The sequence below is a fragment of the Osmerus eperlanus genome, chromosome 5, assembly GCF_963692335.1.
Source record: "Osmerus eperlanus chromosome 5, fOsmEpe2.1, whole genome shotgun sequence".
Classification (NCBI taxonomy): domain Eukaryota; kingdom Metazoa; phylum Chordata; class Actinopteri; order Osmeriformes; family Osmeridae; genus Osmerus; species Osmerus eperlanus.
The window spans coordinates 10,534,763-10,549,177 of NC_085022.1; the positions used below are offsets into that span (position 1 = coordinate 10,534,763).

The window sequence follows — 14,415 nt, forward strand, 5'->3', positions numbered from 1 at the left end:
AGGATGGTGTCTAACACAAGAACACTAGGGTATGTAATGTTTGAAAGGGAACATCAAGACTATTGTTTCTTGGACCTCTGTCTTCGCCCTGCATTAGTCCCAGTGGTGGACATGTGAGCATGGAGCAAGAGGATGTACACATACACACATGGGACAGAAAACACAGAGAGAGAGAGAGAGAGAGCGAGGGAAAAAGAGAATGACAGAGAGACAGAGAGCTCAGTGACACAGTAATGATTAGTACTACCGACACCAGAGGACTGGTGTCAACACAATCCATCATCCAATCAGCCACAGGAAAGGTCGAGACTGAAGCACCGGCTCCTCGTCTCCACAGACACGTAGCACATCCCTGCCCCATCACACCTCCCACAGCTTCTATGCTTCCACACACCCGGTAGATAAGTAACTCAACTATGTGTAGATGCCTGTGTTGACTGTCATATCCTTTTACTGTTAGATTATGTTTCTACATACCTTCCAGTTGTTAAAAGCAAGATTAATATAGGATAGAGATTAGGATAACATATGAACAATTGTATATAATATGGTGGAATAAAATAGACAGCAATTATGCGGTCTGAATTGTTCTGAAAGTGACAGAAATGAAGCATTGTGTTGTTTTGGGGATGTCAGGCACTGTCTAATCATCACATTAAAACAGTTAGTGGTGGGAGGTTCAATCAGTATGCTATTGAGCAGCCTTGTGATCACTGCTATACACACAAACACACACACACACCTGCAGGAGAATATGCTGAGGTCCCTGCTACTGTTAGTGGTGGTTTGACCTATCGTGGTTGACAACAGCAGTGGGATTGTAAATCCCCAGAACAATCCTAATCAATAATGTATATGTGTTCAAAATTGTCTGTTTGTACCACACCGTTGGAGTGGGTTGCAGCAGGCCCAGGCCCGTAAAGATTACCCCCGCAGCCCCCGCACCGCGGGGGGACCTCGCAGGGATGGGGGGCCTCGCGTGGCAGGCCCCCCGTTTTTTTTATCCAATTTGAATTACATGGGATGTCTTATTGTCTTGTCTGTGTTTCCAGAGTTGATATAAAAATTAAGGAAAGTATATTTAATTGTGCTTTCTTTGTTAGCTAGGTAAGTGACATGACGAAGTAGGTCAGATGGTCACACAGACCGGCGAGCCCGCTGCAAATAGGTAGCTAACTGTAGCGTAGCGTAGGAAAAATGAAACGCACATTTAAAAGCGGTGCCCAAAAGCGGCATTCAAAACAGAAAATTTCTTTTTCGACCAGCTGGTGAAGGATGCACTCATCTGCCAGAAGAGACAGGTATTGTACTGTTTGCTATAGCTAACATTGCTGTACCACGTAGCTAACGTTAGCCTATACTTTGACAGCTGTACTGCTCTGTCTGTGTTGTGCTTCCTAGCGTTAACAGAGCCTTCTTTCCAAGAGCCAGGAAAATTAGCCTTGCTCCTTTATTGACTTCCTATCACGCTGACAACATTGAAATGGAGTGAAACTACAAAAAAAAGAGAAAGTAGGAAAAAGTGCTTAATTATAAAATATATTACATAACTGACATTATTAGCAAACATGATAACGTAACGCTATGCGACAGTAGTATCGTGCAGTTGCAGCGATTGCGTTTGACTATTTAAACATACAAAAAACATAATCAAAGTTACAATAAGTCATTGTATTTCAGTTATATACATATTATGATTGTGTAAAACGTACAGTCATTGCTTTCTACAAGATTCACACGACAAAAAATGGCTCCATTTATGATTTAGCGAACACGCTAATAATAAAACACAACTCCATACTATCAAGTGTGCCTGATGTAGCCACGGCCATCAAATTATTTCTGACAATACCCGTGACTGTCGCAAGCGCTGAAAGGTCATTTTCCAAGCTGAAACTGATCAAAACATATCTCAGAAGCTCCATGTCACAAGAGAGGCTGTCAGGTCTGGCCATCCTTAGCATAGAAAATGAATGTGCGCGCAGTTTAGATGTAAAGAGTGTGGTAAAAGACTTTGCACACAGATTTGCTAAAAGACGCGCACATGTGTAGGCTATTCACCTGCAAACCGTTTGAGAGTTTTTTTCTTATTGAATACATTTCCCTCACAAGACAAGCTTGAGTTTTGATATCTTGTGTAACAGACGTGGTCTTGCAAGCTCCGTCAGAGGTATCGGGCAAATCGTCCCGCACTGGGTTCGAACTTACCACCTCTGGCTTCCCAAGCGCCACCACTACCAACTACGCCAACGAAAAGCTAGCAATTCGTTGATGCGGGTGGCCTGTTACATACCTGAGGAGTGAGTTTCACCGATACACACCGGCTACATTCACCCCTCAAACTCACTCCGGCCGGTTAGCTGATGCTAACCTAGCGATCCGGGTCACGGCACCAGTGTAACAGACGTGGTCTTGCAAGCTCCGTCAGAGGTATCGGGCAAATCGTCCCGCACTGGGTTTGAACTTACCACCTCTGGCTTCCCAAGCGCCACCACTACCAACTACGCCAAAGAAAAGCTAGCAATTCGTTGATGCGGGTGGCCTGTTACATACCTGAGGAGTGAGTTTCACCGATACACACCGGCTACACTTGCATTTATTACACGGCTCTTCAGAATGTTCCAAAAAGTTCAGTTGATCGCGTCGGGGTCCTGTTCGTCCCCTCGGTATTTGTATTACATTATCCGTTACATATGTGGTGGGGGGGGGGGGGCTCTCAGGCTTTTTCTGCGGGGGGGGCTCATGTGTTTCCGTTACGGGCCTGGGTTGCAGTTTGTTAATAGCCATTTTATATTTTTCATGCCACCTCAGGTGGAAGATAACACAAAGTCTTCCTGGAGTGGGTGCAGGTTGTGGGTGTGTCAGGAGGAGGAGCTGTCTAGAGGAGTGCTGCACCTCCTCTCAACTAACGTCTTCATCATCAATTTATTACACATCATTTATTTCCAAAACCACAGTTCATTCATCAGTCACCACGCCATCTATCTAAATTGCAAGGGCTTCCATTGCATAAATGGTGAGGTTGTTTGCAATGCAAGAGGTTACGTCACTCAAGTCTACTGTTTGCAATTTCCCAGAATTTCCCTGATGACTCTACAAACAAGTGGGTTTGACAAGAGTATTTCAGCAGTATTGATCACAGATCATGTTGATAGGGGAGGTTGGGCACTCAAAATGGATTTCAACATTTATCTTGCTTTGGTAAAACAACCTTCAACTACCCTGTTACCTTTCACACACCTCCCACATACTGTGCCTTCTCACACTTTGATATTTATCTTTTCCAATAACAATTAAAATAATTTAATTACAAATCAATTCAAACCTTAACCTCATGTGTTGCCAATGCAAATCTGTGTCGCACAAAAGTGAGATAGTCAAGAAGTGATTGCATCATCCAGAGGGGAGAAGTGTACATGCAAGCCAACCCTTGTCCACAAATACCATTTCCATTGAGCATATGGGCACCTCCTCCTCCACCACCTCCTCCTACATCCTTTTGATGTAGAGCACTTTGCTCTCTTCCCGTCTCCTTCTGCATTTCGTGGTGTACTGTACGGAAGCTGTACAAGTGCCATCAGCATTCCACTTCTCAATGAGTTCCTTTGAATGGGCACAAAGCTCTCCCTGGGGAGCGGGCTTGTAAAGCTGCCACGCAGGCCTCTAAATCAGCAAGCTGGCCTGCTGATGCTTCTGCTCAAGACCTTCTCCTCAGGAGATATAGCCGTCTTACCTTCCAGCAGGTCTCTAGCCAGACCTGGTTCTGCCCCAGTGGACTGAACAAAATCTGACAGGACCGTGTCCATGTCCACAGTCATGTGATCATGTGTGTGTGCTGCCCAGGCTGCAGCGGTCGTCTTGATGGACGCCAGGCTTCACAAGTTCATCTGTACACACACACACACACAAACAGAGTGGGAATTTACATTACACTGTACATGAAGGAATGAAACATCCAATGACACCATCCCCCATGAGAGTTTATGCCACTGTGGGGTCAACTAGTGTCAGGGGGGTGTGTCCCAGTGCATACACCCACACCAGCCCTCTGAGCAATGTGTGTGGGGGAATGACTCACTGTGGAGAGAACTGGACAGCAGAGTGTCATGTTCCCTCCACTTTTTTAGGATGCTACACCGAGCTTGTTTAAATCACAGCTAGCCGATATGGTGTACAGGCTCTAATGATTAACAATAATTCCACAGGATCATAAACAAAGCTACAACTCGATGACTCACAAAGTCTGAGCCTCTGAATGGCTTCCATTCAACGTGAAGTGCAATGATCTTGAGTTAGGTAGGAATGGAACCCTGGGCATCATCTCTGGGGAGATAAACACCTAGCGATATTCTGCAGGAACACTGGATCTCTGAGGGTTCACCACCAGCTGGACACAGGAATGACAGCTATATCTGCCTGGCCACTGGGACCTGCCCATCATTCTGTGAGTAGTAGGTCAGGGAGAAGCAAAAAGTGGTCAGCCACATCACTATCTCCCTGGAGGAAACAGTACACCACTATGCATTTGTTGTTTCCAGTTTTTTTGGTCCCAGATGTTGCTTGGTCTGAAGTCTAAATGTGATCTGATTGCGCACTCAACAAAGTGATCCTCATGTTCAGATAGGACAAACAGAAACCGCCTCCATCCGAGCTGACATGAGTGGGAAATAGCTTTGTTCAAGACCCAGCAACTTTTGTCTTTATCATATGCATTATTTATGAGTAAATGCAGCACTTATGTTTGAGTTTAGGTGACCTAGTTACTACCAGCATTGTGTTACATGTATATTCAGCTACTGAGAGGCTCAGTGCATACTGGAGAAAGGAGAACAATCCCCAGCATATTTTAGACCCCTGCTCAGTTCACAGTGCCTGTGCTGACAGTGTGAGACTACTGTTATCACACAGCACTGTACAGAGTCAAAGGAGATTCAGTTCAACCACGTAACTCTGAAAAGGCTATGCAAATGTATGTGATTACTATTCATACAGTACTGTAGTATTTTCCAAGAGAATACCACAAGGATTTGAACTACAAAACAACAATTGTGAGATGGTAATTCTATAGTGTAGACCTACAACACCATAGACCAAAACTAGTTTAGCCCCCTGAAACAGTTCAGGGGGAGTGATAACATTAAACTCTTGCATCACAAAAACTCTTAATAGGTAGACTCAACACTGACCTCATGAGTGTCAGGAAAATACATGCCTCCCCGTACAATCATAAAGCAGGAATCCTGATATTAGAGGGGCTGAAATGGGGTTATAGCCTCTGATCCTGCTCTGAGACACTTTATTGAGGCCTTGTGCTCGTGGAAGGTCATTGGCTTATGTGGGAATCGTGGAAATATGACACACTGCTTCCTGCTACTAAACTATTACAGTGACTAATATGACACAGATACTGGGGGAGGCTCATGACCATCATTCCTACTGTGGGAGTCAGGTGTCTGCTAAATGTAAATGTACTGTGAGACATCTCATCAAGGCCTCCTGCTTGTGGGAGGTCTTTAGATTATGTGGGAGGCCATTTGTTTGTGTGGGAATCATGAAAATATGACACACTGTCTCCTTCTACTGACATATTACAGAGATTTCCAGAAGAAAACTATACTCTGGGTTTAGAAAAAAAAATACTATGTACCTCCAGGCTGTTTGGCCTGTGAGGTTGATGCAGTTGTGTGGTGTGAGTGAAACACTTACTGTCTGCGTTCTCACTGAGGTGGGTTGAGCAGCCTGCTGAGGGCCATGGCTGTGTGCTAGATCACACCCACTGTCCTCTAGTCCATGGCGTCGGCAGCAGGGGAGATGAAAGGGACACCAGAGGAGTACACAGACCTGGAACACATGTACGAGAAATATCAGTGGAAAGTCTCCAAAAGCCAGATACTATTTCAGAGCAGCAAAAACACGCTCTTGCATGACAAGTCTACATTTCGATGATCCAGTGTGTAGGGCTGTTTTGGCAGCCCCTTTGTCACTGGTCACCCAGACACTCGTCTGGGACAGTTGTTGATTTGCATGAATGCTAAAATGACAATCACACCTTAATGACACACCTCTGGAAAGGTGGTCTCAACAGTTGAAGAGGAAGTTGGACCGAGGAAGACTCTGAAATTATCATTAAAAGTTGTGTTCTTGTAAATATAGTTCTAAACAGCTTTTAATGTCATGTTTGATATGATTTTGTTTCTTATTTTATGTATTACATTCTAGAAATAATTGTATTGCTGTAACATGTACATTTACAAGGTTTACAGAGTTTGTGAGTCAGGTGGCTGAGCGGTTAGGGAATCGGGCTAGTAATCAGAAGGTTGCCAGTTCGATTCCCGGCTGTGCCAAATGACGTTGTGTCCTTGGGCAAGGATGCTCTGATCAAACAGACGATTTTTACCTACGCCAGAGTTTCATGTCATTAACTGTTTAGCGCTCAAGGTTACAGGTAACGCACTTGTGCACATTTCTAAAATTGGAGTCAGATATTAACGAGTAAATTATCTCCATGAACATCTAACCAGAATTGAAATGGGTTTCCCAAGCCGGGGACAAACACCAAGCGTCTCCGGCCTTACGAGATCTTCCCCAACTTACAAGTGTCCACTGATGTGCACAAAAACAAGCACCCAACACAGAAAAACAAGGACACCAACTTATCAACATAACATCCGTTGACGTTCAACTTCATGTAAACCCACTTTGCTTAGGAGGAGTCAACAATTCATGTCAGCAACCTTGCTGCATAAAGGCTACATCAAACCATCAGAGAGTGCTCTTTTTCTAGGATGTGCAGGTGTGGGCTGTTTCAAAACCGCTTTTAACTTCACCAATATCTTTACATCAAACGTTCTCTCTAATGGAAAGAATCTCTCTACATCAGGAAGTCCATTCATGATATATCTCAATGCTTGACACAATGACACTGCTTAGATCCCAATCAAGTTAACTGGTGATTTTCGTTGTTTGTATTCTTCCCCTGCTAGCTAAATTGTCTGTTGATTCGATAGCAATTGCTGCCCTTGCTCAGGTTTGTATTTTAGGTGCATTATTATGCTGAAGTATTTTTTATTAATAAAAAGTGGGTTTATTGTTATTATTTGCTACAGAATGCTTAGCCTATCAATATCAAATGAAGCAGGCAGTGTACATGCTTCAGAGTGGCCTACCTTAATCGATAGGCTAGGCTACTGACCATTTACAATAAGTTGTTACGTCAATTATTAATTGTCAGCATTTTTTCCATTTAGAACATACTTCATGAGTGTAAGGTGTCTTTAAGTAGCCTAACTTTATTGCTTTAGGGGAAATAGGACGAAAATATGGGGGGCGGGGGGGGGGGGGGGTGGAGATGCAAAACACCTGGGAATAAATACATTGATTAGAAAAAAGAATATATATATACATATGTTGTTGTTTTTTGGAGCACCGAAGACCCATTTTGACCCAGGAAAAACCCTGTAGTATATTTCTGTTCAGTATCGCTAACCATGGCAAATGGATTTCGAATAACTACAATATCCGTGCTGATCTTGGATTAAATTGACGATGTAAGTCGTCAAAAGATGGAAACCACGCAAGCACGCAAACCAAAAACGCTGCATCCAGTTTTCACAACGGAAGTTGACCAGGCCTAGGGGGAGCGCTAAGTGGAACAACTTGATTTTCGGCCCCACGGAGCTAAAGAGAGAGAGCGCGTTTGCACGTCGGCCACCGTAACTTACTGGACATCAGCCACCAACGACACAAACAATAGGTGTGTTCGACTTCATGCAGCACCGGCGGCGCCGACAGCCGGCTGCAGCCGGCTGCCTTGAAGTTGAGAATGCCATTGGCTGCTTCAAGTCAGCTGGGCAGCAGGCGGCTGCAGGCGACGCCGGTGCTGCATGAAGTCAAACGCACCTAGTTACTGTCCGATTTTCCCACACGCACCTGCATCACTGCTGAGGGCTGGGGCTGTGGATCAAACCATTGTGGGAACAAGTGCGGGGTTCGCAATCTTTTTAAACTTAAAAAAAAAAACTTTACAAATCAAACATATCTCACTGAACTAATACTCAGGTAACAACTTCTCTATCTCCAGTCGTGGAAGCGAGATTCTATCCTGAATTACAATTTAACTGTAGCAAATCTTACGACAATATTGTAGCAAAGTCTCATGAATTACTGTAGCAAAACCAAAACCAACCAGAATCAAATAACTACAATAGCGTGTGGTAGTGAACAAAAGAACTACAATATAGTGTGGTAGTGAACTACAAATATGGCCCTTTTCAAGCCAAACTATCCTCGCCTTCCGGGCGCTCGATCATGGGACGCGCATACAAAGACTCAACTCTTTTGTTTGGGTTCTAGTTCTGGTTTTTCACTGTCTGGTATTTCGTACCGTGTTCTGGCTGTCATTTGGTTGTATTGATTTCACCTGCTAATCGTTAGCGTGCCTATTTAAGTCAAGCCCTTTGTTTGTTTCATTGTGAGGTATTATTATTGTTATTTAGATTGTGTTTTAGACCTTTGCCCTATATCTTTGAATCAGAGACTCAGTTCATCTTCTTGTTCAGTGAGGTTTTTGACCATCCTATCGCTGGACAGTGTGGGGCATCTGCTTTGCGAGATCACACAGGGTGGATGCTCGGAGGCGGATTATGCTCTGGAGTTCCGCACCTTGGCTGCCGGTAATGGGTGGAGCGATGCCCATGGGCGGAAATCCCGGGGGGGACAGGGGGGACACGACCCCCCCAATCCTGGGAAAAATATGATTTGTCCCCCCCAATAAATCACTGTAAACATAACTATGTAATTTCAATAACATTGATAATATGCAATGAAAGCGCTTTACTGATTATGGACACAATGGCGCTTTTTTAAGTTTAAAAAGATTGCGAACCCCCACTTGGTCCCACAATGGTTTGATCCACAGCCCCAGCCCTCAGCAGTGATGCAGGTGCGTGTGTGAAAATCGGACAGTATCTGTTTGTGTCGTTGGTGGCTGATGTCCAGTAAGTAGTTGTAAGAAAGGATTGGTTTGACAATTTATTTCTACCACTCAATACAATAAAACATTCATAACTGTCACAATTTTCCCTGCATTGGTCACTATGTTAGCTTGCTAGCTAGGTAACATCACCAGCTGTTTGAATTAGAGTCAGTGACTGAGAGAAGCTAGCAATGCAGTAGTTGTGTTCCTTATCTGACAAGGTGACTTGAGTGTCTACCATCTGAAATGCACGTAGCTAACGTGAAATTAATCCAGTTAATCGCACCATAGTGATTTCATTATGCATTTGCATAGCTAGCAAACAAACCGATGGAGCAAACATTAGCTAGCACCTATTCCATTTGGCGTCGAAAAAGATGGAAACTTTGCTATCGTCAATTTAATCCAAGATCAGTACGGATATTGTAGTTCTTCGAAATCCATTTGCCATGGTTAGCGATACTGAACAGAACTATACTACAGGGTTTTTCCTGGGTCAAAATGGGTCTTCGGTGCTCCAAAAAACCACAACATATGTATATATATATTCTTTTTTTCTTTTTTCTAATCAATGTATTTATTCCCAGGTGTTTTGCATCTGTCCCCCCCCCCCCGCCCCCCATATTTTCGTCCTATTTCCCCTAAAGGTTTTTCGATCCAAGATGGCGCCAATGATGGCTGCCTCGGTTGCTAGGTGCGCTCTGTTTTGTCTTGTTTTGTCTGTTAATTCAGTGTTCTGCCAAGATTTCCGGGGTTCTCTAACAAGAGAAGTATTTCTAAACATCAGGACTACAACTCCTGTGGATTTGTTTCCCACTTTTCTGCTTCCAGCGGCAGATTTAGTGGGAATTCTAGCCAGTGCCGCGCTAGGCTTTGCTCATGCAGTGAAACGCCGTAGAAGGGGAAAGCGAGCGGGAGCGTTAGTTCGGCTTCGCAGACGTGGAATCCGACCAGTGCTTCCAAGTTTTTTCCTCTCCAACGTACGTTCACTGTGCAATAAAATGGACGAACTTCAGCTACTCATGGTGAAAAACAGAGACTTTCTTTCATCTTCGGTTTTGTGCTTCACGGAGACATGGCTGTGCGATTTGATCCTGGACACTGCATTACATCTGGCAGGCTTTCAACTCGTGAGAGCTGACCGGGACATTGCACTCTCCGGCAAAACCAAAGGCGGTGTATTTGCGGTGTATTTGTTTCTACATCAACAGTGGCTGGTGTGTAGATGTGACAGTGATTCTGCAACATTGTTCTCCGGATCTGGAATCATTTTTTATAAAGTGTAAACCTTTTTACTCGCCACGAGAATTTGCGTCACTCATTTTGGTCGGCGTTTACATGGCACCGGGTCCACAGGTTAAAGAGGCCCAACGCATGCTCGCCGGCCAGATTCTGAGTGTGGAGCGAGCAAACCCGGATTCCCTTGTTATCGTACTCGGCGACCTTAACAAAGGTAATCTCAGCCACAAACTCCCTAAATACAGACAATTCATCAAATGCCCAACCAGAGAAGAGAACACTCTGGATCACTGCTACACTACAGTCAGTAGAGCCTACCATGCTGTCCCTCGTGCAGCACTGGGTCACTCTGACCATACCATGGTCCATCTGATTCCTGCATACAGGCAGAAATTAAAGCTCTGTAAACCTGTTGTGAGGACATCAAAACAGTGGACCAGTGAGGCTATGGAGGATCTGCGGGCGTGCTTGGACTGTACTGACTGGGATATGTTCACGACTGCTACCAATAGTCTGGATGAACTCACAGAGGCTGTGACATCATACATCAGCTTCTGTGAGGACTGCTGTATTCCAACACGCACCAGGGTGAACTTCAACAACGACAAGCCCTGGTTCTCAGCAGAGCTCAGAAGGTTGAGGTCAGAGAAGGAGGAAGCATTTCGGAGTGGGGATAGAGACAGATTCAAGGAGTCGAAGAACAGGTTTAGCAAGGCAGTGAGAGAGGCTAAACGACTGTACTCAGAGAGACTGAAGCGTCAGTTCTCTGCTAACGACTCTGCTTCTGTCTGGAGAGGGCTCAGGCAGATCACCAACTACAAGCCCAGAGCCCCCCACTCCACTAACGACTCCCGCCTGGCCAACGACCTGAATGTGTTCTACTGTAGATTTGAAAGACAATTGGACTGTCCTGATCTACCCCTTCCCACCCACGGGGCCTCCTCCCCCACCCCCTCTACAGTGTCAACTCTCTCCATTCAGGAGGGTGAAGTTAACAGACTTTTCAAGAGGCAGAACCCCCGCAAAGCAGCTGGGCCGGACTCTGTCTCTCCTGCCACCCTCAAGCACTGCACTGACCAGCTGTCTCCGGTGTTCACCTACATCTTTAACACCTCCCTGGAGACATGCCATGTGCCAGCCTGTCTCAAGTCCTCCACCATCATCCCTGTGCCCAAAAAGCCAAGGCCAACAGGACTCAATGACTACAGACCCGTCGCCCTGACCTCTGTGGTAATGAAGTCTTTTGAGCGCCTTGTGCTGGCACACCTCAAAGCCATCACAGACCCTTTCCTGGACCCACTGCAGTTTGCCTACAGAGCCAACAAATCTGTGGATGACGCCTTTAACATGGCCCTCCACTTCACCCCACAGCACCTGGACTCCCCAGCATCCTATGCCAGGATCCTGTTTGTGGACTTCAGCTCTGCCTTACATTTACACATTTAGTCATTTAGCAGACGCTTTTATCCAGAGCGACTTACAGTAAGTACAGGGACATTCCCCCGAGGCAAGTAGGGTGAAGTGCCTTGCCCAGGGACACAACGTCATTTGACACGGCCGGGAATCGAACTGGCAACCTTCGGATTACTAGCCCGATTCCCTCACCGCTCAGCCACCTGACTCCCAACACCATCAGGACCAAAACCTCACGCCATAAGAACAGTTTCTTTCCATCTGCTACTGGCCTCTTCAACAAGGCCAAGGACTCCCATTGACATTCATTCACTTATTTAACTATAAGTCCATCTAATGGCAATTCAGTATGCATAAGCCACTTTATCTCAGTATCCGACTGCACTATGTTGACCATTCACGCTGCTCATTATTCTTATTTTTATATATATTTTATTTTATATTTAAATTGTTGTATTCTTAGATTGTTTAGTTCTTAGAAATAGTTAAACTTTTGTACTTTTACTTAATTTAAGATCTGTATATGTTTAGTGTTTTGCACCTCCCTGCCACAGTAAATTCCGTGTTTGTATAACATACATGGCGAATAAACCGAATTATGATTCTGATTCTAAAGCAATAAAGTTAGGCTACTTAAAGACTCCTTACACTCATGAAGTATGTTCTAAATGGAAAAAATGCTGACAATTAATAATTGACGTAACAACTTATTGTAAATGGTCAGTAGCCTAGCCTATCGATTAAGGTAGGCCACTCTGAAGCATGTACACTGCCTGCTTCATTTGATATTGATAGGCTAAGCATTCTGTAGCAAATAATAACAATAAACCCACTTTTTATTAATTAAAACTACTTCAGCATTATAATGCACCTAAAATACAAACCTGAGCAAGGGCAGCAATCGCTATCGAATCAACAGACAATTTAGCTAGCAGGGGAAGAATACAAACAACGAAAATCACCAGTTAACTTGATTGGGATCTAAGCAGTGTCATTGTGTCAAGCATTGAGATATTTTCTTTTTTATAATCAATGTATTTATTGGGTTTGCTTTGCCTTCGGCAAGGGCACAACCTTTGTTCTCTCACATATATATTTATTGTGAGAATGCTGTTCAGCATTCTCACTATTGTTTTTCCAACTTAGTTCTTCCACCGTTTTTTGTCCTTTAACTAGTCCTGCATACTTTCACCGATTCCTACAATTTTTGTATCAAAACGTTCAGCTCCTTCAGGAGATGTGTGCTTTTGGTATTTCTCACTTTTATACTTTTTAAGATATTAAGGTTTTTGTGCAAATTATTCTCCCATTAAAAGTAATGGTAAATCCTTTCAAATGCCCTCCTGTCAGTCACCACTGCCCTCCAGTCTGCCAGAGCGGCTTCGAGGTCATCCGTCATCATTCTGCTGGACCTTTCTGCAGCGTTTGATACGGTTAACCATCAAATCCTGCTGGCCAGACTTTCTGAGATGGGCATCACTGGCACTGCACTTCAGTGGATCTCATCCTATCTGTCGGGAAGATCCTACCAGGTCTCCTGGGGAGGCAAAGTGTCAGGCCCCTGCCAGCTCTCCACTGGTGTCCCACAGGGATCCGTCCTTGGACCCCTCCTCTTCTCCCTCTACACCACCTCGCTTGGACCAATCATCACCTCCCATGGCTTCTCCTACCACTGCTATGCTGACGACACGCAGCTGTACCTGTCATTCCCCCCGACTGATCCGGGGATCTCAGCTAGGATCGAGGCCTGCCTCACAGACATCTCCGCCTGGATGACCGAGCACCACCTCCAGCTGAACCTCGCCAAAACAGAACTCCTCATCATCCCGGCCAAACCCTCCATCTCCCACGCTCTCTCAATCACCCTGGGATCGGCGACGGTGACCCCTTCATCCTCTGCCAGGAACCTCGGGGTGACCATGGACGAGCTGTCCCTCACAGCCCACATTGCTGCGGTCTCCCGGTCGTGTAGATTCACCCTCTACAACTTTCGGAAGATCAGGAGATACCTATCTGAGCATTCCACCCAGCTGCTAGTCCAAGCACTTGTCCTCTCAAAGTTGGACTACTGCAACTCGCTGCTCGCCGGTCTCCCAGCATGCGCAACCCGCCCTCTCCAGAGGATTCAGAACGCGGCGGCCCGTCTGGTCTTCAATCTACCCAGACGCTCCCATGTTACCCCGCTCCTCATCTCCCTCCACTGGCTTCCCATTACGGCCCGTATAAGAATCAAGACTCTGGTACTGACCTTCCGAGCGGTGAACGGGACTGCACCCGACTACATAAAGTCTCTCCTCCAGCCTTACACCCCCCCCCCCCCCCCCCCGCCACCTACAGTCTTCTTCTGACAACCGTCTGGTGGTCCCACCGCTCAAGAGCGCCCGGTCCCAACACAAGCTCTTCTCCTGTCTGGCCACCCAATGGTGGAATCAACTCCCCACCTCCATCAGGGACACTGACTGTCTCCCCACCTTCAAAAAAAGGCTCAAGATGCACTTGTTCCGGGAGTACAACGGCACTTAGGAATGCTTGGCTGGACCTGATGTTAGTTTCCTCCAGGATCACAATGACTCGTATTGAGAGACTTGTTGCTATTGTTGGTTAGTTGTAACGGTTTCAAATTATTGTACTCGCTGTGAAATATTTTACTGTTGATTGTTTTTTCTACAGGTACACTCTTGCACTCTTGTGGGGAGTTTCATGTTGTTCAATTGTAACTTGTTTAACTGCATGCTCTTATGGTTCTTCCCTTTGGCACTTATTTGGTTTTTCACAATGTATGCTTCATG

The 14,415-nt window shown here is 45.3% G+C and overlaps 2 protein-coding genes across 4 annotated transcripts in view; one reads left to right on the plus strand and one right to left on the minus strand.

The window, feature by feature from the left end:
- The window catches only part of LOC134021090 (proprotein convertase subtilisin/kexin type 5), a 401,110-nt gene that overhangs the window by 305,238 nt on the left and 81,457 nt on the right, over positions 1 to 14,415 (plus strand). The window lies entirely within an intron of this gene.
- Positions 1 to 14,415, minus strand: part of otud7a (OTU deubiquitinase 7A) — a 93,670-nt gene that overhangs the window by 26,072 nt on the left and 53,183 nt on the right. For all 3 annotated transcript variants that reach the window (XM_062461571.1, XM_062461572.1, XM_062461570.1), the window contains exons 2-3: positions 5,707 to 5,841; positions 3,734 to 3,887 (exon numbers count right to left, since the gene is read on the minus strand). In XM_062461571.1, coding sequence (XP_062317555.1) covers positions 3,734 to 3,818 — 85 coding nt within the window. In that variant the 5' untranslated portion in view covers positions 3,819 to 3,887; positions 5,707 to 5,841. The remainder of the gene's footprint in view (positions 1 to 3,733; positions 3,888 to 5,706; positions 5,842 to 14,415) is intronic.